General features: G+C 35.2%; 1 protein-coding gene across 1 annotated transcript; it reads right to left on the reverse strand.

Moving 5' to 3' along the window:
* Positions 1-3,728: 3,728 nt before the first annotated feature.
* LOC113296694 (DNA-directed RNA polymerase III subunit RPC3-like) lies at positions 3,729-11,276 on the reverse strand. Its single transcript, XM_026545011.1, has 13 exons — positions 10,804-11,276; positions 10,599-10,717; positions 10,411-10,498; positions 10,046-10,200; positions 9,065-9,220; positions 8,881-8,976; positions 7,815-7,926; positions 7,499-7,630; positions 7,350-7,387; positions 7,137-7,229; positions 5,667-5,750; positions 4,810-4,959; positions 3,729-4,118 (listed from the first exon to the last, which is right to left on the reverse strand). The coding sequence occupies exons 1-13, from the start codon at positions 11,018-11,020 to the stop codon at positions 3,984-3,986; spliced, it is 1,575 nt and encodes a 524-aa protein (XP_026400796.1). The 5' UTR covers positions 11,021-11,276; the 3' UTR covers positions 3,729-3,983.
* Positions 11,277-22,389: the final 11,113 nt, after the last annotated feature.

Here is a 22,389-nt window from a genome sequence, read left to right on the forward strand (position 1 = left end):
CACGACCTCCCACTTCCCCATTCTTCCACTTCCTTCAACTGTCACCACTTATAGGAGATTGATGTGTTGTAATAAATAGGTTTCTAAAACCTATGCTTTGATAAGACTAACAAGATTCGGCGTAAGAAAACCTACGGCAGTTAAAAATTATTAAACACTTTCAGAAGATTTCTCTCGTCTACACAGAGGATCATCTTCAAAGCAGTTCAACGCATCACATCACCAACAGATCAATATCCATTGATCTCCACACCACCTCAGCTTTACTCCCTACAGGCCGATCCTTTTCATCCTCTTGTGACTGAATTGAAAGTGGAACGACCATTGTCTTGGTTTAGGACAAGGTCCTACAGATTAGTCTCCCGAACTGAAAGTACTCCCGTGCAGTACATTTGTTTAAAGGTTCAGGCGATTTGCTACTTCGAGCACCTGCTTCTGCGAGCACTTTCCTCCTCCACCACTCTTACCAGGAACTCTTACAGGTCGTTTTTACCCGAAAACACCTCCATCAGCGGGTAAGATGGCGGGTGAAGTAAAACCCGACCCATCCGACCCGTTGTGCACCCCTAGCCAAAAGTACTATTTGAAACTGAATTGAAAAGTCTATTTTGTTTCCTAACTTCAGACGTTGAACCTCCATGGTACATTTCGGGAATGATCACGAAAATCAAGTTGTATATGAGCCAAATTCCACAATGCACCATCCAGTACAACTATAAGAAGGGAAATCAAGCAACATATAGATTATCGAATATTGTTGTAGATACCAGCCAATTGGGAAACCTCTCAACATCAATCTGTGACCACAAACCCATCTTGTATTGATCAAATTGTAATAGATGACTCACCGGGTAAAGCATATCCTCGTGTAATCACTACTTAGTTCCCAATGAAAATTCGTGCTTCAAGAAAGAAAAAAACAAAACAAACTAATCGCCATAATCATTCTAAAAACAACGACTTATATTTGAGATGGGTCATCTGATCCCAATAAACTACTTGCAGGCGAACCAGTGCTAATGAACCGTCGCACTTCGTATACATAATTATATTTATAGGGTTATCTAATCCCAATAACAAATCCTGAAACCACCATAAAATGATACATAACAAAATTATGCGGCCACCCTAAACTTAATGCATTTAGTTACATCAATCCGAGATAAAAGATATGCAACAAAATTACGGTCACCGTAAAAGAAGTATAATAATTAGCTTCTCGTAAATGTAGCTCATGCATTTACTAATCATAACCCATATAAAACAAGTGTTTAAGCTAACCAAACATACAATTGTTATACATAATTATCATATATAGCCCAAAATAATAAGATAACCATTTAAACCCTAAATCAACAACAAAATGTTCAAATTTTTGTAAATTTGTGTACGATATAAGACATAATTAATATACTTTGATGAATAATCAGTACCTTTAATCAAATTTAGTGTAATCATGATTGAGAATCATCTTAATTTTTTTTGTAAATTATGTTTATGGATATAGAAAAAGAATAAAAACCTTATTAAATCCATTTCAATTGATGTTATTGCCCCCAATCAATTACGATGTAATCATGATTGAGAAAAAAGATATCATTTTAGAGAAAACTAAAAATTAGGGTTATAATTAGTCATTTTGTAGAATATTTAAAAGAACAATTTCAATTAGTTTGAAATATGAATACAAAAAAAAGTTAGGATTTTGTTTTGACTTGATTTTGAGTAAGAATGAGATTTTAAGTTTAATTGTTCATAAAAAAAATTAAGAGTTGTTTGGTTCCTCCTTTTAACTTAAACTTTTTGGGTTATGGTTAATAAATGTGTGGGCTATATTTAAGAGAAGCCTAATAATTTATGCATCCATATTTAGTTCATAAATCCACTGAATGATGTATGTCATTAAAAAATAATCAAATAATTCTATACTTGTTGTGTAGATTTCTTTGAAGGATTCCCGACAAAATAAAATTTGTAAAATTCCAACCTACGATTTGTTAGATATGTTGTACTTTAGTTTACTTAACTATTATATTATGAACAAGTTGCGCATTACAAAGAAAAAATGCATAATTTTGAGAGAACAAACCTCTTAATACTGTTAATAGCAAAGGGGAGCCCAACAACTCAGAGATTGTCGGATGATGGATTTTGAAAATGGAAAACATAATATTAAAGGTATGAAGATAGTTTTCCCATAGATTTCTCTGTATTAACGCAGAAGATATAGGGTGAGCATTTAACCCGGAATCTGATGCGGATGATTTTTGAAATCCAAAGGATTATGGATTTAGCCCAGGTATAGTCATGAAAACCCGTAGGATTAGCCCAGGTACAATTGTGAAAACCCGTAGGACACGTATCCGTTAGATTTAGGACACTTCTTAGTAGTTTCCGGAAAAAATCTTCTCGCATTGTTTTTATCAAATTGGGTGATGTCACCTAGGGGTGTAAATTCGGGAAGGCCGGGCAGGCAAGGCTTAATATTTGTGAGCCCGTAAACAAATTCAGGCCCGACAGGCCGGGCACAAGTAGATAATTTGCTACCCAAAGACCGCCCAAAGCCCGCTTTTTATACGGGCAGGCCAGATCGGGCCGGACAGGCCACTATTTTGAATTTTTTTTTTAAGTTTAAATTTTCAAATGAACGGTATTAAATACAATATCCTTTCTTTTCCAACATCGCATATCGTAAGTGATAGTATTATTTTATATTTAAATTACACTGACAAATTTTTAATTTTAGCCTATAATAAATAATTAATTAGAGTACAATAAACTTTCTAATAAGAAAATATATTACCATTAATGTTTTGAAAAGGTTAATTATAAGTAAAAAAACAATTATATATTTTATTTTTCTTGACACAAAATTGACAATTATAAAATTGTAACTTTTAAGTCTTTTTAAGAGGATATTAAATGATTAATGGCACATAGAAGGCTTTCAGGCCGGGCATCAGGCCGGGTATCAGGCCGGGCATCATAATTAATCGCAAAGCCCAAGACCGCCCAATAAATTAATCCAGGCCAGGCCGGGTGGTCCATGACAGGCCATAACAGGCTTTGGGCTACTTCGGGTACAGACGGGCTCGGGCGGATACAGGCAGACCGAGTATTTTCGGGTATTATTTACACCCCTAATGTCACCCGATCATTCTCAGCCTCTGTGGTTTTGGATATCAACTATATAGTTGGTTGAATAAGTCGGAATTATATCGGTAGGTTGGAATTTTAACAAATCACAGTCCATTGATAGAGAACGTCTGATTAAGAAATCAGTTCGGACAGTCTGACAATTAACAATTTATCAGTTACCTTCCTAGGCGCGGACCATTAGAGGTAGATCAATTTGTTACGTACTTTAGATAATTTTGAGTGAAAAAAGGCTAATGGGAACTAAGTTAGAAGTATAGCGGGTTACTGGAATCACTCATTTTAGTTGAGTGAATCAATATCTAGGGTTTCACAAATATCACAAAAGTTTTTGTTTTAACTCTAAAAATCTGATTCTTTTTTGATTTTGAATTAGTATAAGTGAAATCAATCATTAACACTAAACTTGATTATCATGACTAAACTAGGTTATCAATAATGAGGGTTAATTTGTCATTTCCATTTTTTGATAAGGGACACCTTGAATGATCATGTAATGACCCTTTTTGTCCTATTAGAATGCCGCCCCTCTATTAAACCATGCCGCCCTATAATAAGCTTGATTTAAAATCTGAATTCAAAATTCCTCACAAGAGCATATTATCAGACAGTTCATTGAGTTTAAAGTCCCAATCCATATGGCAGCCAAGAGCATTTACTCTTTAAAGTTGCATACAGTAGTGTGTAATTTATGGTCATACCATTGGTAAAATCCTGAATATAGAAAACAGTCATACCATTGGTAAAATCCTAGGTCAACCCATATACAAAATTACTCAAAATATTTGATGAAAACCTCGGGTTGTTAAAACAATGGCAAGAGCTTGTTAAAAATCATGGAACAGCATTATAGCATCATCCAGCTTCATTAGTGATGATTCCATAAGTATCTTAACTCTCCGTATGCGTTCAAATCTTTTACCAAGCTCACCCACCCGCTTCTCCTTTGGTAGTTGTCGAATCTGTGAATGTTGAGCAAGCAGATGATTTGCAATATCAAGGATCTGAAGGTTGACACAACAACTACCAAAACAATACTGATCCTCAGGGACCAGGATGAAAATGGAAATTATCAAGTACAGGCACACAACACACAGCTTGGAGCTCAAAGAAACTTATTACTAATTTGATCTTGGAATCAAGTCCTAACAAGATATATATATGAATGACAGAGAGGTCTCACACCTATTCTGTAAAAAGAAATGAAAACGAGATCAAGAAAACAGTAAACGTCCAAGACTGTAAACATACAACGCAACCGGGTAATAACTGTAAACATCTAGTGACAAACAACTGATCATAACTTCTAAACAAAAAGATGGATACTTTTTTCAGTTTTGGGTAACACCAAAAATCTTGGTTCTTACAGCATACAGAAGAAGACCCAATGCAAACTGGAACTTTAGAAAGAGATTTCCTCACATCCATGCACTACATAAACTTGGGCTTTTCCAGGGAATTTATACCAGGGTACCACGCCACCAATCAAAACAGCATATTTTTAGAGAAAATTATCAACATTATTATCATTTTCAAACGCATATGTGATCTGAAATCACTTTAAAAATAAAAGGAAAAGAATACAACGCATGCAATATCAAATACACAATGAGGATACATAATACAAAAATACGTAGTATAAGTATTACATACCTCATTTTCTTGTTCAAGCTCATAAGCCATCCGCTGGTTCAGATTTAAGGCAGCATGATGCATCTCATCAAGAACGATTTCCCACAAGGGACACTTAATCACTTTCCACAGCATTTTTTGCGCTTGCGTAGGTCCACTCAAAATTATTTTCTGCATGGAAAGGAAACGAAAATTTTGGAATAGAGACTTACACAATAGCAGCTTGAATTAATGATATGCGTAAAATGAGGGCATTGACAAAACTCAAATAAACTATCCTCTAATGAATCAGGAAAATATATGCATCATAGTTGCTTGATTTACAAGGTGTAATACAGGTGTGTCAGACTGGTCCAATGTTGCAAAGGATTTGGAAGCTACCCAACAGAGTACACGGGTGGCCATGATTACTACATTAGCCCTCTCAAATTTTATTTGTTGCATTTTTAGGGAAACTGCGCGGGCAAAAATGTACACTTACACTCTAATATGCAACGCTTGGTGCTCTAGGGCATGTCGTACTAACTGAAATATGAATTCCAACGATGGATCACACATGAACTAGAGGAGATAGTCACTCACTAACAGAATATTTAAGAGAAGGCGGGTAATGCATTCAAGCAGTAGCTTCTATTAGATGGTGCATCTCCATGCATCTAAACATATTATTAGTCTAGATGGGCATACAAATAATATCAATAGAATTCAATTCGAAGGAGATTCTTTTGAATACTCTTAAAGTTGGAAAGATAGTGCTATCCCTTTGCTTTTCAGCTAATATATTTTGCTGATTTCCTCAGCAGCAACATGATTAATGCATAACTCTTTCTGTTGGTCGAAAAGAAAAATGAACACAAAACAAGGAAGAGTCAGTTTACCTCCTTTTCCAAGTAGCGATTCTCCCACAAAGTGTACAATAATTTTAGTGCATCCTGCTTTTCAAGAAAGGTCGTATCCGCAATCTATTGAGAATGCAAAATAATTTCATCAGAATCTCTAAATTCAAGAAATACTTTACACAAAATAAAACCTGACAAACAGGTTGTAGTTTTTAACACTGTTGTATGAGATAGTAAAAGCGAAACGCGAAGGAGTTTATGAACAACTTAATCCCCATAGTGAAAAAATGACTAGAAGAAAACAAAGTTAAACTGGCTGCGTGTATAAATGTGTGCAATGATCAAGATACAATAACTAGGAAAATGGCAGCAACTGCCTAAATACATTTCTGTCGGTTGCCCAGATATTCCTATATATAAATGTATGAAACCAACAGAAGAATGGTAATGATCAAAAGTCAGAATAATAAACTGGTCGGCATATTCCTATGTCTTATGTGAAGAATATATTCCTGGAGTTGAATGGTTTGTTCTTTACTTAGTGCATGTATGTAGGACTTGAACACAAAATACTGGTCGAATAGTACTAGACCTAGAGTAAGGCGTTGATTTTCCTAATAACCCACCCAGATCATCAGGAAAACTATTCCATAACCACAGCCATAATATTTGTAGCATTACATTTTATTTTTGGCTTCGCTCAGTGGAATGACCCAATCCAATAAACATGAAATGACTTCCATCTCATGGAAACTCTAATTAAAAATCACAGAGTGTATATGCCTGGGAGGGGTATGACAAAACAGCCACATGTTAGCACACGTGGTAAGTTTTGTTAAAAACTAATTCTATCTTTGATTTTGTCTAAGACGGCAGATCATCCACCTAAAATCTTCTATTAATAGCGCTCCCCCCTTGGATGACCACTGTTCCAAGAGTGTTGCGTCGTTAAACCTTGCATGTAAAACCTGATGGGACAAAACCCAGATAAATTAAGAGTACAGCATTAAAAGCTTGATATATGTGTTGGACACTGTAATTTATATCCACGTGTAACATGCTGCCACACGTTGGGACCAAAGTTAACTGCTGCTTGCTCGAATTGTAACATGCTATGAACAGAAGATTCTAGGGTGGATGACCCACATTCTTTGACAAAGTAGAAGATAGAATCAAATCAATTTTATCTCTTAAAGAGTTAAGATTACGATTAGCTCGATTGGTTTTAAACTTATTGCCTAGTAAAAATCACATAGCTTTTAAGAGTTGGTTGGATCCAGAAATATGGTGAAGAGTAACTACCTGATGGCTTTTTTCTTTAAGGCTATAGCTATGAATTCTACTGGACCCAGAAATGAAACATTGCAAGAATCTAAAGCTATTCTTTAGCTTGCATATTTAACTAGTCATGTGATGTTTTGCAGTTACAAGTTCAGGATCTAATGTACTGTGAATAAATAAGAAGTACGACAACAGAAAACCTCACCATAAGAGAAACCCAGAGATTACCTTATCTGTTTCAGCTAGATGGCCGGTCCTTGACAGATATCTGTAAATCCGACATGCATATTCCCCATATCTTTTCTCGACAATAGATTCTACCTACACCATTAAGAAAGACATGGTATTTGATGAGCGGATAAACATGGTTTCTTATTTGAAAATAGAAGAAAAAAGTAAAAACAAATAAATGGAGTGCCTGCATAAACCCAAATATGGTACCTCCATGTTTTGAGCTGTTTCAATAATGCTCTTCAAATCTAATACACAAAAAGTAATCAAGACATTAGTTGGAAGGTAGAGTTTAACAGAAGAGAGACAAAAACTCTTCACACTTGAAATTCAAAATGAAGATGTAAGAAAATCAATACCAACACGATAAGCCTCTTTCTCGACACGACATTCCAATTGGACAAGAGCAGTTCTAACATGTTCCAAGTCCATGGTACGACCTTCTTCACGATTTATCACCTCTTGATAAATAGTATTTATTGATAATGGATCTGACGAATGAAGACTATCAGAGAAACAACTGACAGGAAGAAAGTGCATGCAATTAAAGAACCATGACAAATGTAAAGCAACGAATAACTGCCAATTTCAGTAATAGATGTGGTCCTCTGATATGCAGGACTCGAATCACATGAACCATGACAAAAGTAAACTACAAACTTTATCGAGCATCACCTGTAATTTCTGTTTTAACTTTTTTCTCCGCCCTTCTCGTTGTCTCCAGAATTGCGTTTAACACAGTACCAGCTCCCTCATCTAGTTGTGATCTCACACTTGTCACGCAAGCCTAAAAAGATGAGCATAAAGATTCATGCATATGCCAAAGAATCATGTACATGTAGCATAATGTAGAACATTTGGAAAATATGAAGTATGCATATAAGATAATAATAATAATAATAATAATAATAATAGTAAAACATTATGTATATCAAAACAACTTATAGAAAAAACAATGACAATTAGGTACAACAGTTGAGACAGACAAATAATAAAAAGCAGACTTAGATGTCCAACTATTTATATTTAAAAACCTTCAACTTGCAAAACATAGGCACTACAACATGATTTAGTACCATACTACTGGATATACTAGCAAAAGTTCCCCCAAAAAACATTGGTCAGTACTCGTCTATGTTCCCTTTTTCTGAATGATCAACTTTGTTAACAATCATATACTGAAGGGAAACAATAAAGTGGTTGTTTATGGCAATAAGAACATGGAAAGAAAAAAAAAGTAAAACAAAAGATAGGATCAACCTGATGGAGAAGATTTTGAGATCACATTTAGGTACTAATTGAATTTTCATATTATACAGATCTTAAACAGTGAAAAATCAAAAGTGGCCAAAGTTATGAAGTCTTCTGAATCAATCAAACTGATTTAGACGAAATACTGAGATGGAAGAAAAGGGTAATTACCAAACAGTTCAAGTCAAGAAACAACTACTGGTGTCACCAAATATTTCACTGAAAGCTTCTTGAGGTTGTATTTATCAAAAGGCTAATTATCATATATAACTTTTAAGGGCCACTTCATTTTGGGGATGTGGAGAGCATTTAGTACAAACGTCGTCATGTAGGCAATCGTCACTGAAAACCACCCCAATTAGAAGTTTGCTACCTCGAGACTAGCTGACTTCCAATAATGGATATATCCTATGATTGAGTGACGGGGTTACACATTTCATAGGGATCAGAGTTTTTAAGAATGCTCTAGCTTATTGAAAAGAAAACCGACCTTGTGCCTAAGTCGGCGTACAAACTCGTCAAAATTTACACGCCAAAGATCTTTTTTCTCCCAATCATGTTCACTCTCTATCTCCTCATGCTTACGCTGTAACATCAGAGGCAATTCAAGATAATGAGTTATTCAGCACTAATAACAAGACAAATGAGTGTAGTTAACTACAAAGTACACCAACCTTTTCGCCAATCCTTATTGGAGCATTTCCTTCAATTCTAGCTCCAGACTTAACATCAGTTCCATAGTTCATCGTAATATCAAATCTTCTTCCTTCAGAACAAGTTGCCATAGCGATAGCCTGTTGTTCTTGTGTCTTCTCTCTTTGGTCCGCAATCTATTTTGTCATCAGAAAACGCAATCACGTGTATCACTTAGATGCGAAATTGTGAGATTTAAAAACTAAATGCAATGAACTAGTACTTCATTGAGCTATTTTGAATGTCTCATTGGGTCAATGAAAAATAAAATGAGAAAGTAGGAATGATTTGCTACTCATATATGGTTCAAAATATATAGATATGTCATCAAATGTTAAGTTGAAATGTCTCAATTTTTTAACTAGCCAAGAAATTCTACTAAAAGGAGACTCCAGATTGCTCAAGTCAAATAGTCCACACATGCCACAAGCGTAACAGCAGATTGTCTTTTTTCTGAGATGAAAATTTCCATTACTAAAGAGAAAAGAGTGGCATGATGTCCCAAGCTTCCAGCATAAGACTGGAGCTCAAAGGAAACACTACAAAATACAACATTCTTATCTAACAGAGATACGCAAGCACTTCCTCTAGCACAATCTAAAACACGAATTTTTTCTACTTGATGTTAAGATCCCTGAAGTAGTGGTACTGAACTGGAACTCCTACAGATTCTATAAGCATTTAAGAAAACTGCAAGCAAGATATAGAAGGACTTTTGGTTCCTAAAACTGCAGTGGAAACAGAAAACATAATACATGGTTGCAGACGAACTTCAGTAAATTATAAGTAAGCAAATAAATATTTAAGAAATCCCAGCAGACAGGGTAAAACCACGTGAATAGCGAAGGAACATCAAAGGAGAACATTGTGGACACTGGACACACGAAATCACACAGGAGGAAACATTCTCCAAGAGGCCCCATACAATTTATCTTACTTAAGCCTCCAATTTCATTGATTACCTTAGACGACTTTGCACCGCGTCTCGCTGTAGAAGTGGTTCCATCTTGAGGTGGTATCGGAATCGAGGGTTTAAAATCTGGACAACGCTCCACATAGTGCGCATCAACAAGTTTAACAAAGCTTGCACGTATACCATCCTGAAGAGCAATATTTCCTGATGTCGACAAAGAATTCCATAGTAATATGTCAACAGATACAGTAAAACCAAAATTCCTAATCCAGAGACATTATACAAGTCGACTGTTGCCACATGAACATTTCCACAATATAATGATCCTTAGCCAAGTATTATCACCGCAAACTTAACACTATCAAAATATAAACAAGTATTATCACTTCAAAGCTAACAGGAGGGAATTCAAACCTTGGTCTGGCTCCGGTATTGCTCGTAATATAAGTTGTTCCAAAGACAGCCTACCATGTTGCACTAAACCCTCAAAAAGTTCTTTACACTGACAAGAAAATCATCCCACAACATAATCAATTCAAAACTCCATTCGTTTATACCACATACTAAAAATAAAATTCACCTAGCCATATACGGAATCTCACCTCTTTATCCAGCTCCTCAGCTACCATAGCTAGGAATTTGGTGAACCTCATCCGATGAAGTATGTTATCAAAGAGTGCAGCATAATGAACTACCCATTTATCTTGCTCTCCAATACCACCTGAAATTACAAATAACAGTGTGTCACTATTATGAGTTTATAATGGGAAAAGAAAATAATATAATCTGAGAGAAGGGACATTATACCTTCTTTTTGAACAGAGTAATCTAGGACACAGTTGTGTTGAATCAAGACTAGAAGACAATTCTTTACTTGTTGAGTTGGAAGCTCAATGAATCGAGTCAATTCAGGAAGGGTTAAGGCTCCCTTACGCAATAGACAATCACATACTTTACCAACAAGATCAGCAAAGTTTGCATAAATAAGACTAGAAGCAAGCTTAATCCCGTTTTGCAACACCATTACAATTCCTGAAGGATTTAATAAACTATCTTGCTGAAGCCGTCAAGGATTTTAGGGTTTTAGAATTTATTTACGGGGAGTATTAGGTGTAGACAGAGAAGGATTTTGGGGGATTATTTGTATCTTTGGTGTTGATGTATCTTGGCTAGATCCTTTAGTCTACAGATTAATAATCAATCGGGAGATGGAGGTAACTGTAAAAGAAGGAAGAGGAGCGAAATAGAGGTGTTTGGTTTTGTTCGATTTGGAGAAGAAAAGAAGGTGACTAGGGTATTGTGCAGTTGCATCAGAACTGATGTAACGGTATGGATATGAGTTAGGCTTTGGGCATGGGTTCGGGTCTTGGATCTCTTAAGCCCATATCTTCTTCCGGCCAACCTGTTACTGAGGCGCAAGCGGTGGCGGCAACCTTTTGCGTGATATTTCTATTATACTTCTCACAGCCTTCCAGCGGAGCTCTTCCTTTCTGCCTCTCTGGTCACTAATTTCCTCCTCCACTTAATTCTTCTAGGCATTCAAGCTTTATTTACTACTTAAAAACATAAAATTAAATTAATAAAAATAACTATACTCGTAAATAATGAAGATACAGAATTTGGAATAAAATGGAAAATTAAAACATAAAAGATGAGATGAATGCCAATAAAAAGATATATAATTATGCAATATTCAGCACTCATCAAATGCCCACAAACCTGAATTTTATTTGTCCTCAAGTGAAATGCAAATTAAGGAAATCCTAACTACACCACCGTCGATGGTCTGTCGATTGCATTTAGCGAATGCAATAAGCCTTTAAACCCCTAGGTATCGCTAGTGGGCGAGTTATAGTCTCGTGAGGATTTACAAAAGGTGTACCCACAAAACCTTTACTCTAACTTCAAATCGTTCCAAAGTCCCAAACATCCAAAGAACTATGAGGACATAAAGTTTTTGCATGCTAGTAATAAGAAGTTAAAAATACCAAAGAACATATTCTCATGCTTAAGTGTTAAGCGAGAAATAACCATACCATATGAAAGAATTCAGGTTCGAGAGTGATCGAATGTCTCGACTTATGCCTCGCCAATAGTGTTTTATGAAAATTGCCTAAATGTATTTTTTTTTTAGTGCGAAATTTTTATTTCTCTTTTATGTATTCTTTTTTATTTTTGTAGATCCCCTTGCCATGTGGTCATTTTATTAGAATTCAAATTAAAAAAAAATTGAAGATAATTCTCAATATCCATTTTTTTCCAAAAATAATTTTGTGAAAATTTCCAGTTTTAACATAAATTGGCACTTAAAACCAATTTTTTTTGGATAAGAACGGAGAAAAATAGTCTTTTTCTATCGTGTCAATCATAACTTTTAGAGAATCATATTGGATTGGAGATGCTCTAAAGTTTGAGTCATTACATATCACAAGTTATAAAATGGTAGTTAGTGAACGTCCCTTTGTCCCTTGAGTTCTGCCGATTTTTACGAGAGCATCTACTACGTGGTTTTCATTTTTCAATATGCGAGAGATCTTGAAAGATGTAAATGCTGGAGTTATCTGACTCATTTCTTTTATTATGTGAAAACCAATGTAGTTAATGTATGTCGTACTGGCCGATAATATCGTAATTTATCATGTGTCGGCCTTTAACCTAGACAATACGCAAAATATCAACAATACATGACTATTTTGATTATATTGATTATATTGGTCGTATCGGCTGATAATATTGTTAAGGATACAAATATATTTCTTAATAAAAAAAAATGTCCTTTTGTTTTAAATGCTTCTTCCCGTACGAATTCTATGTTTGGAGATGTTAGGTTATCAAGTGAAACTAGTTTAGTTTATGTTTTTACATTGTAAATGACTTTCATAAAAATTTCGAGTAACATGATGCGCATCTACATATATTAGAAGATTACAAAGTTAATCGTATATTGCCGATAAAATCTGATATAATCATGTGTCTAGGTGTATCAAACCTCGCTGATACGAGACCGATACATGATATTAACCACATTTGTGGATACATTTTCAATCCATGTTTTTCTTCTATCCTTCCAAGTAATTAATAACCTCTTGATTGTCGTCTTTTAGAATCATATTTTCTAACTGATACCTTGATGCCCATGTGATGGGTTAAATGTTGTGAGACTCTCGCAATCATAACTAATGTTGCTACCGATGAGATGTTTGTAAACAACCCTAAGGTACTTGTATAATCATGATCAATAAATTCAATCCCACAACTACATTAAACTTTTTTGCAGGATGCATCAAAGTTAATTTTTATCGTCCCTTGAGGAGGAGGAGACCATGAATAATCTAATCTCACTGTCAAATTACACATTATTGTTTAACTTTGCTTGGAAAACTGAAGTGTATACCATAATTCTATTAATTAGATATTGAACCACTTCTCTAAGAGATAGGAGTCTTTTTGTCCTAAAAACCGGATTGCACCTTGCTTTGCAAATGTTCCACGTGCCAATGATGATTCCGGTTGTTTATGTTATTGTCCCTAAAAATGTGGAGGTACCAAATTACACCACCAACTTTTTCATAGGCAACCTGTATGGACTAAACTCAAATATAATTCTGAGAGTTCAACTTAATGAATCTCAATCAGGAAAGATATGAAGAGTTTATATCTCTTTCTCTCACAATCAGAATGTTACAAAAACTAGATAGTCAGTGAACCTGATTATACTGTGAGAGTACTTGGACGATTCCAAAGATCAATATCCAAGAATCAATCAAGTCGTATCCAACAAACAAGGATGGATATATCTACTTTGATTGATTTATGTACAACCCGTGATATTTCAATTATAAAGATAAACAATATAATGCGTAAAATGAATAACACAGACACCCGAAATTTTGTTAACGAGGAAACCGCAAATGCAGAAAAATCCTGGGACCTAGTCCAGATTGAACATCATACTGTATCAAGCCGCTACAGTCACTAGCCTACTACCAATTAACTTCGAACTGGAATGTAGTTGAGACCAAATTAAACTGTCACAACAATTCAGTTATAGCCGTGCTCCTTACCCCTCTTGAATCCCAGCAGGACTCTGCGTAATTGACTCCCTTAGCTGACATCCTTTACATCCTAAGAGTTGCTTCAACTCAATTGAAGAATTTAAACCAATTTGCCTCCCACAGATAAGCATATATATGATTTTTGTTCTGATCAAAGATCAAGGTGAGTTAGGAAATCGATTCCAATATACAAAGTCTAGCAAACCTCAAAATCCGGTCTTACGACTCCCGAAGAGCAGCCTAGCTTACTATTCACCTCAAAAGTCGAAACTTGTGGAATCACAAAGTCTGAGATAAAGAAACTTTTTGATTTCTATCTATCTTGTTTGTTGGAGCAAGCTTACCAATAAAAACAAGGTCAGGATACACGAACTATCAAGATAAAGATAGTTGGACCTGGCTTCACGAATCCCTAGGTGAAGTCTTTTTAATCGCTAAACCCTAGATAAAAAAGTTTTAAGGAGAGGACGACTCTATTTTACAACTAGGACACACAAAAACAGTGTCAGGGATTCAAAGATCCCAGTTGTTTGAGGTTATCCTTATATAGACTTTCAAGATCAAGGTTGTTTTAGGTTTAAGCTAAGAGCTTTGGAACCAAGCAATCAATAATCACTGTTAAATGAAAAAATTGACTTGAGATTAACGTAGTAGAATATACACTCTAGTTAGTATTAAGCGTAACCGAACCATGCGCATGTTCATGAAGATTATCCGAAACTAGCCAATTGAACGATAAGCTTAACCATCTTCATATAACACTTTAAGACTTTTCTTAAATCACACATATGATCAAAAATGTTTAGATATTGTTTCTAGAGAGTTGTTCAAATGCCGATTATCTCATAGAAATGATTCTGATACATCTGAAAATATTCGATAATGTAAGTACGTGTACTGTACTTGTTCGCGAATATTCTTGTCATAGTACGTGTACCAGGTATGTATACCCTTAAGACAAAAACAAGTTCGGGAACTCACAAATCTTTTATGGTATGCGTACTGGGTATGCTACCTTTCCGTTTTTGAAACCAACAAATATTTTTTGTTTTGCATATTAGGTATGCTTACCTTTCTTGGTTCACGATCAACAAACTTTTTATGGTATGGATACCGGGTATGCGTACCAAAAAGTCGTTTTCAAATTATAGCTACGCCGGTACGTGTACTGGGTAAATGTATTGCGGCTCTGGACTTATAACTGTTTTTCTAGTATGTGAACTTGTATTCATATTGTCTTGTATCCAGACTTACAGTAGTTATGTATCTCTCTAATAATCAAATATGAAACATTCTTGAATAACATCAATGACACATATCACTGTTCCGGCCTATTTTCAAATGATTAAATCTTTATTCATAATTAGGTCATGAGCAATAAATTGTTCTTAACCAAATTCATCAAGTATGAACAAATGTTCTTAAGCTTAGACATATTTCGAGAAGGATATTCAAGATAAACTTGACTCGAAATTTCTATTATGCATGTACTTTCTAATTTAGTCATGCGAAAATGTCTCCAAGATAGAAAGGTGAAAACTTGAAAAATAGGTGGTTCAGTCTTCACTTACCTTTTGTTGTTGAAGTTCTCCAAATCTCTTGTTGATCTTCGCCTTCAAACGATAGAACACGGTGATATCCGAATCTCAATTACACACTTTTATCCTAGTATGAGACCTGACTAAATATAGACTAGAAATCAAGATATAATTTTTACACAACAATCTTGAGATAACAACACATAGGAGTTCGACCGAGCAATTCTCAAACAGTCCCACTCAGTTAGATAAATAAACAAACCTTGAATGCATGTGTGAAGATCTTGGTTATTCTTAATATGATTGTCTCACTAAGACAAAACCAGACTGTCCAAGCGAAAAAAAAACAATCCATAAGCAAGCGATGAAGTGTATCACTAGAAGAAGGACATTGGGCACGATATTAAATCCATAATCTTTCTAGTAACAAGTGAAAAAGTGGGAGTCTAACAACCACACCCAATATTTTTCTCTTAGCAATCTGTATGGACTAACTCCAATATACTTTCAAGAGAATCAACTAGACAGTCAGATTCAATTTTAAGAAAAGTATATCAAAGAGTTATATTTCAATTTCTCAATTCAATCCGCAATCAAACAAATAGGAATTTGCGAGCCCGATTGAATATAAAAAATAACTTGGACGGTATAAAAAATCAATATCCAAGTGTCAATCAATTTAATCAACAACCAAAGGTTGGATTCACAATTGATTGAACTTACACACAACCTGTGATATTTCAATTATATAAACAAATAAAATGCGGAAAAGAAATAACACAGACACCAGAAATTTTGTTAACGAGGAAACCGCAAATGCAGAAAAACCCCGGGACCTAGTCCAGATTTGAGCACCACACTGTATTAAGCCACTATATACATTAGCCTACTCCAAGTTAACTTCGGACTGGAATGTAGTTGATCCCTAACCAATCTCACACTGATCAAGGTACAGTTCCGCTCCTTACATCTCTGAATCCTAGAAGGACTCTACGCACTTGATTCCCTTAGTTGATCTCACCCACAACTAAGAGTTGCTCCGACCCAAAGTCGAAGACTTGGTAAACCAATTTGTCTCACACAAAAAAGTCTATTGAATAGATAAATCTGTCTCCCACAGATAAACCTATGAGTTTTGTTCTGCCTTTTGATAAATCAAGGTGAATAGGAACCAATTGATACACAGACTTGTATTCCCGAAGAAAAGCTTAATAATATCAATCACCTCATAATAATCTTAATCGTATGGTAGCGAAACAAGATATTGTGGAATCACAAACGAGGAGACGAAGATGTTTGTGACTACTTATTATCTTGCCTATCGGAGATTAAATATCGAGCAAATCTTAGAGAAGATAATACTCAATCACGATATAAAACAACTAGATCAGAACACGCAACTACAGAGAAAATAGTTGGGTCTGGCTTCACAATCCCAATGAAGTCTTTAAGTCGTTAACCTACATGGTTTTGGAAAAACCTAAGGTTAAAGGAGAATCGACTCTGGTCGCAACTAGTATCACACATGAGGTTTGGGGATTAGGTTTTCCAGTTGCTAGAGTTCTCCTTTATATAGTCACTAGTCCAGAAAGGGCTAATTAATCACGCTTTTAAATGACGGATTAGTCATGTGAATAGGGTTTCACAAACAAATTCTGTCATATAAAAAGAAAATAATAGGGCCCATCATTTAACGTAAAAAACACGTCATTCTCAAACGTGGTAATTTACTAGGTGTGTGATTTATTAAGAAAATATTATATCACGGAATAAATCCGACGTATATTTTTAGTATTTATACGCCCGCCACTAATCTTTTGTTGCATACCCAGAAGTGGCTAGCCAAATGTGATTCCATGTTAGCCACCGACTAATTTTTCGTGGGCCTTTCATCTAGTTTGGTAATGACCCATTGGATTTTTTTTTGAACGATTTTTTGGGGACTATGGTTTTTTTGAGGGGACCATGGTTTTATTTTGGGTAAAGACATTAGAAGTAAATCTAGGTCACCCCTTATCTAGATATTTATATTAATACCTAAATTACCCTCCTGATTAATTTTGGGTGATGATTAGTTAGTGTTAATAATAGTTAGTGTAATGATTAGTGAGATGATTAAGTTAAAGATAATTAGTGAGATTAAAAAATCAGATGTTTTTTTTAAAGAAGTAGAATTATTTAGAGAGTAAAGTTAGAGAAGTTGAAGAAGGAAAACATGAAAAACGATGGATTTTACCAACCACAACCGGAGGAAGGGTATTTGGGTACCCAGGTAGGCTTCGGACTTAGATAATGTTGGTTGAATTGCTCCAAACTTTCAAAAAAAATGAAATTCTTTATGTAGATTTGGGCCAGTTCGGTTACCATATGTCAAGAACATGTAACCGAACACACCTGAAAGTGTAGTTCGGTTACGTTTTCCAAACACGCGGGTTACCGAACTCGCTCGTTAATGGAGGTTTTGGTCGTACAGTGTAATGTTCGGTTACCTAGGATAAAATGGTAGGTAACCGAACTTTGAACTTAACAATTTATTTGGGTACATCTTGTGTGTTCGGTTAGTTCGTAAACTTCAACGCAACCAAGTTCCCAACTGAACTGCAGGTTAAAAGTAACCTAGTGTTAGAAGTTCGGTTGGTTTGCAAACTTCAACATATTTTGCGAATCAACCGAACTGGGCTTATATATGCATATATGCAATTAGGCAAACGTTCGGTTACTACGGAATTTATTTCTTGGCGAATTAGGTAGAGTTCGGTTACGAAGTTTCAAAGGTAGAGTTCGATTACAAAGAAAACTTAACATTTTTGCGAACGAACCGAACTTGTGGACTTCTCATTATTTACGTAAACTAAAGTTCGGTGATATCCTTATTTTGAATGAACCGAACTTATGGACTTGTGTTGTTCTAATACAAGGAGTTCGGTTAAAAGTATTTTTTTGCGAATCAACCGAACTCTGAGTTCGGTTAAGAAAAAATTAATTCTTGATAACCGAACTTTTCTCTGAAAAAAAACCCTTCATTAAACCTCTCTGCAACTTCCATTTTCAACTCATTTTAATGATTACTTCTCATTTATTCAACCAAAAACGAATGACAAGTAATGGGTTTGTGAGAATATCTTTGTTAATGTTTTAAATTAAGCTATATATATATATATATAGTGGTGGTGGTGGTGGTAATCGGAGGTGGTGGTGGTAATCGGTGGTTGGTGGTGGTGATAATCGGAGGTGGTGGTGGTGGTAATCGGCGGTGGTGGGCGGTGGTGGTAATCGGTGGTTGGTGGTGGTGATGATCGGAGGTGGTGGTGGTGGTAATCGGCGGTGGTGGGAGGAGGTGGTGGTTATATATATATATATATAGGTAGTTATTGGGTTGGTTTTAAATTAAATTAGGTTAAGGGTAGGTTAGTCATTTCAATGCTTTAGGACACCCCCTATAACTATAGTGTAGGTGGCCTAATAGGACCATGGTCCCCCAAAAAAAACCATGGTCCCAAAAAAATCGTTCTTTTTTTTTGTTTTTGATGCGAATGACCTATTGGTACGGAGGATTGCACGACCATGGGAGCATCTATTTCCCATAGCCCAGTTTTGAGCCCATTTTTTTTCGTTTAACTTCTAAACCTAGCCTTTTTCTGCGTCTCTCTAGTCTCTCCTTCTCTTCTCCGTCTTCTGCATCTCCCAAAGAATAGACTAAAAAAATTCATCTTCTCCACAAAACGCAAGCTCTCCAACAAAGCTAGAGACAACAACAACAACAATTTGTTTTTCATTAAACCAACCCCTTACAACATGTATGATTCTTCTTCTTCGTTTTCTATTGTTCAATTTCGATTTGATTAAAATTAAGATTTCTTGTAAGATTCTAGGGTTTTTATTAAAAAATCCGATTTGGGGAAGATTGTGGTATAGACTCTAGGGTTTTAGTGAAATTGGGATTATTTGTTGAATCTGGAATTTGCTAGGGATTTTGATTTCTTCTTGTTTGTTAATGCAACTCTTATACCAAGAAACAAAATTAGTCGATCTATTCAAGTTGTTCTTTGTGATTTCAGTGATGTTGAAGGTCTTACCAAGGTAAAATCGATTTCTAAATTCTATTTAAGTTCCCTTTTAAGTAGTTAACATAAAAGTATTATTATGTTAATGTTTTTCCTTTCAGGGGTTCGAGGTTTCTATGGTAAGATGTTCTTTAACTTTTAATATTTGATAGATCTAGATTTTTCTATCTCCGTTAGGATTTTAGTTTTTATGGGTCTGTAGTGACTGTTCTGTTGTAGTCTTTTAATCTGAGAAGATTTAAAATTTGGGGTTTCAATCTTTATGTATCTAGAAATTTATCAATTTTAGATTGATGATTTTCAGATTCACAGCTAGGTGTGGAAAGATGAACTCAAGGCAATGTTTCAATCCTACACGTCATCTGATGTCAATTCCGGAGAATTCCAAAACCCTGGCCTCATCCTTGTTCAGGTTCATGGCATACAAATCATTCCAAAGACACAAGAATAAGTAAGACCGTTTTCTCTATATTACATGTTTAGTGGGGCATTAGTTACTGTGATAGTAATTAATTTGAGTTCTTCAGGTGATTGATTGTTTTTAAATGTAAGATTGTAACTGATTCTAAAGTTCAAGATGCATAGACTTGTACTGAAGCCAAAGCAAGATGCTGGAATTGTATTGAAATCAAAGCAATAAATGGTTGCTTAATCTGCAGCTCATATTGTGGCATTGTGCATGAACAATAACAAAGTGAGTTTTCTTCAAATCTTAGTATAAGTGAGGTTGTTGTGATTTGGATGGAGGCTCAAATTTTGAGGTCTTCCAGTATGTTGCTTTCATTTCGTTGCAATTTAAACAGTTGATTTGTACCCGAAAATCGTTTGTGCATTACAAACTTGCATTTTGTTTTAGACATGAGAATTCAGTTATTCTATGCTGTTGTTGTTAGGCTATTCTTTATTGGTTCAAGATATATTCATATTTCATGCTTACTTGCAAAGGTTTTACTAATTCATGGTTGGTTCTTTTGCTATTCTTTTTTTATTTTCTCAGAGTACTGGCTCAACTGCTTGAATTACAAGGAGAGGAGTTCAAGACTGGATAAACAAGTTGCATGGGATAGACAAAGATAAAGAGAACAGTTTCAAACATGAGTTGACAACAAGGTTTTTCATAAATCATTTTATCGCTAGAACCTTCCAAACATTAGTTGACAACGGTTCTGATCTTCCCCATTGTTAAATACTTCCAAGGGTTTCCCATTTTCCTTCCAGTTTGGTCAATAATTCTCGCGGAAAACAACGTTCATATAGAGAAGTAGTAGTTGGAGTTGGAGATGTTTTATCAAGAGGTGACATGATTAAGTGTAACTTCTTCAGGAGAGGGACCAAGTTAGAGTGGCAATATTGGGTCACGGTAGATTTAATTCCATTTTATCGAGTAGGCGACTCTTGATTGATTTTAATATTTGATATGTGACTTTGAGTTTCTAGAGTTGATTCATTTAATTTGTATTCAGGGATTCTTTGTTTGTTTGTTTTTGGTAATTGATATAAAGTTAATCTCATACGTTTTATTTAAGATCCTATTTCATTTTTATTAGAAATTTTAATAGAAATTTTGTTTCAGATGCATGGAATCTGAATCTCAAATGAATTTCAGATTCACAAAATCTAAAATACCAAAAATGAAAATAAAATGAAAATGACGGAACTGCAGATATCAACCGTAATTATGTGCCTCCTTTATGGAAGACGTCATTTGTTATTTTATTTAACATATGATAACCGTGGTACTAAATGACATGTTCTGTTTGCGACTTAAAATCACATATTTCATTCGTTATATTTAGTAACGTTCTTTATTTGTCATTTATAAAGAGTCACACTAAATAAATAACGGTTCGAATAACAGATGAAAACCATGATAAATCATGTTTAATAACAAACTTCATCCGTTATTTATAGCCTCTTCTGGACTAGTGAGTCTTCAAATCAGGGTTTGCAATCAATGTTACCTTGGTAACAAAGCATTTAATATTCACTGTTAGATGAAAACCTGATTAGACTCAAGCTAATATCTTTCAACCGTTAGATCGAACTTAGCTTGTTATACACAAATGAAAAGTGACTTCATTTAGATATGAGTAACCATACCTAAATGTGTGCACCTTTGTTGGCTCAACAATAGTTAACCAAAGTTAGCCATATGAACACTTTCATATCAACCATATTCATCTTAACCATAACTAGTTCAAATGACTCAAATGAAACTAGTTCTAGAGTTGTTCAATTGTTTATATTCTCATAGAAGTATACAAGACACAATTGAAGCAAAATCGATCTTGATTCACTAGAATCAAGTCATGAACATTATAGCCACGGTTTGCAAAAGATTGCATTCCTTAATATATAAATTTATTAGTTCATGAACAAACCGATTTTAGAACATAACCCACTCAAGTATGCAAACGGGTACGTATACCTAGGTGGCCAGACTAAGTTAGGGTTCGCCAGTATGCGATCAGATACGCATACCTCCAAACTCAACAAAGTCTCGGCACTTGAACCTCACGCCAGTACGCGTACCGGTTTGCGTACTGAGTTCCCGGACCTTGGCAAAACCAATGACTACGTATACGGGTATGCATACCATGATTCCCGGACTTGGATTACACATATGCAAGTACGCATACTGTGCTTATATCCAATTGTTCTAAACTCTTATTTCAACCATTGAAACATTCTCGGAAGACGACAATAGCTGTCTCACACAAACTATTAGCTTCAAAG

The sequence above is a fragment of the Papaver somniferum genome, chromosome 7, assembly GCF_003573695.1.
Source record: "Papaver somniferum cultivar HN1 chromosome 7, ASM357369v1, whole genome shotgun sequence".
Lineage (NCBI taxonomy): Eukaryota > Viridiplantae > Streptophyta > Magnoliopsida > Ranunculales > Papaveraceae > Papaver > Papaver somniferum.

Coding starts and splice junctions, on each gene's coding strand:
- LOC113296694 (XM_026545011.1), bottom strand. CDS start 11,020: ATGGTGTTGCAAAACGGGATTAAGCTTGCTTCTAGTCTTATTTATGCA. Junction 5,751..7,136: donor ATCTAGCTGAAACAGATAAG/GTAATCTCTGGG, acceptor CATTCTCAATAG/ATTGCGGATACGACCTTTCT. Junction 4,960..5,666: donor ATCGCTACTTGGAAAAGGAG/GTAAACTGACTC, acceptor CTTTCCATGCAG/AAAATAATTTTGAGTGGACC.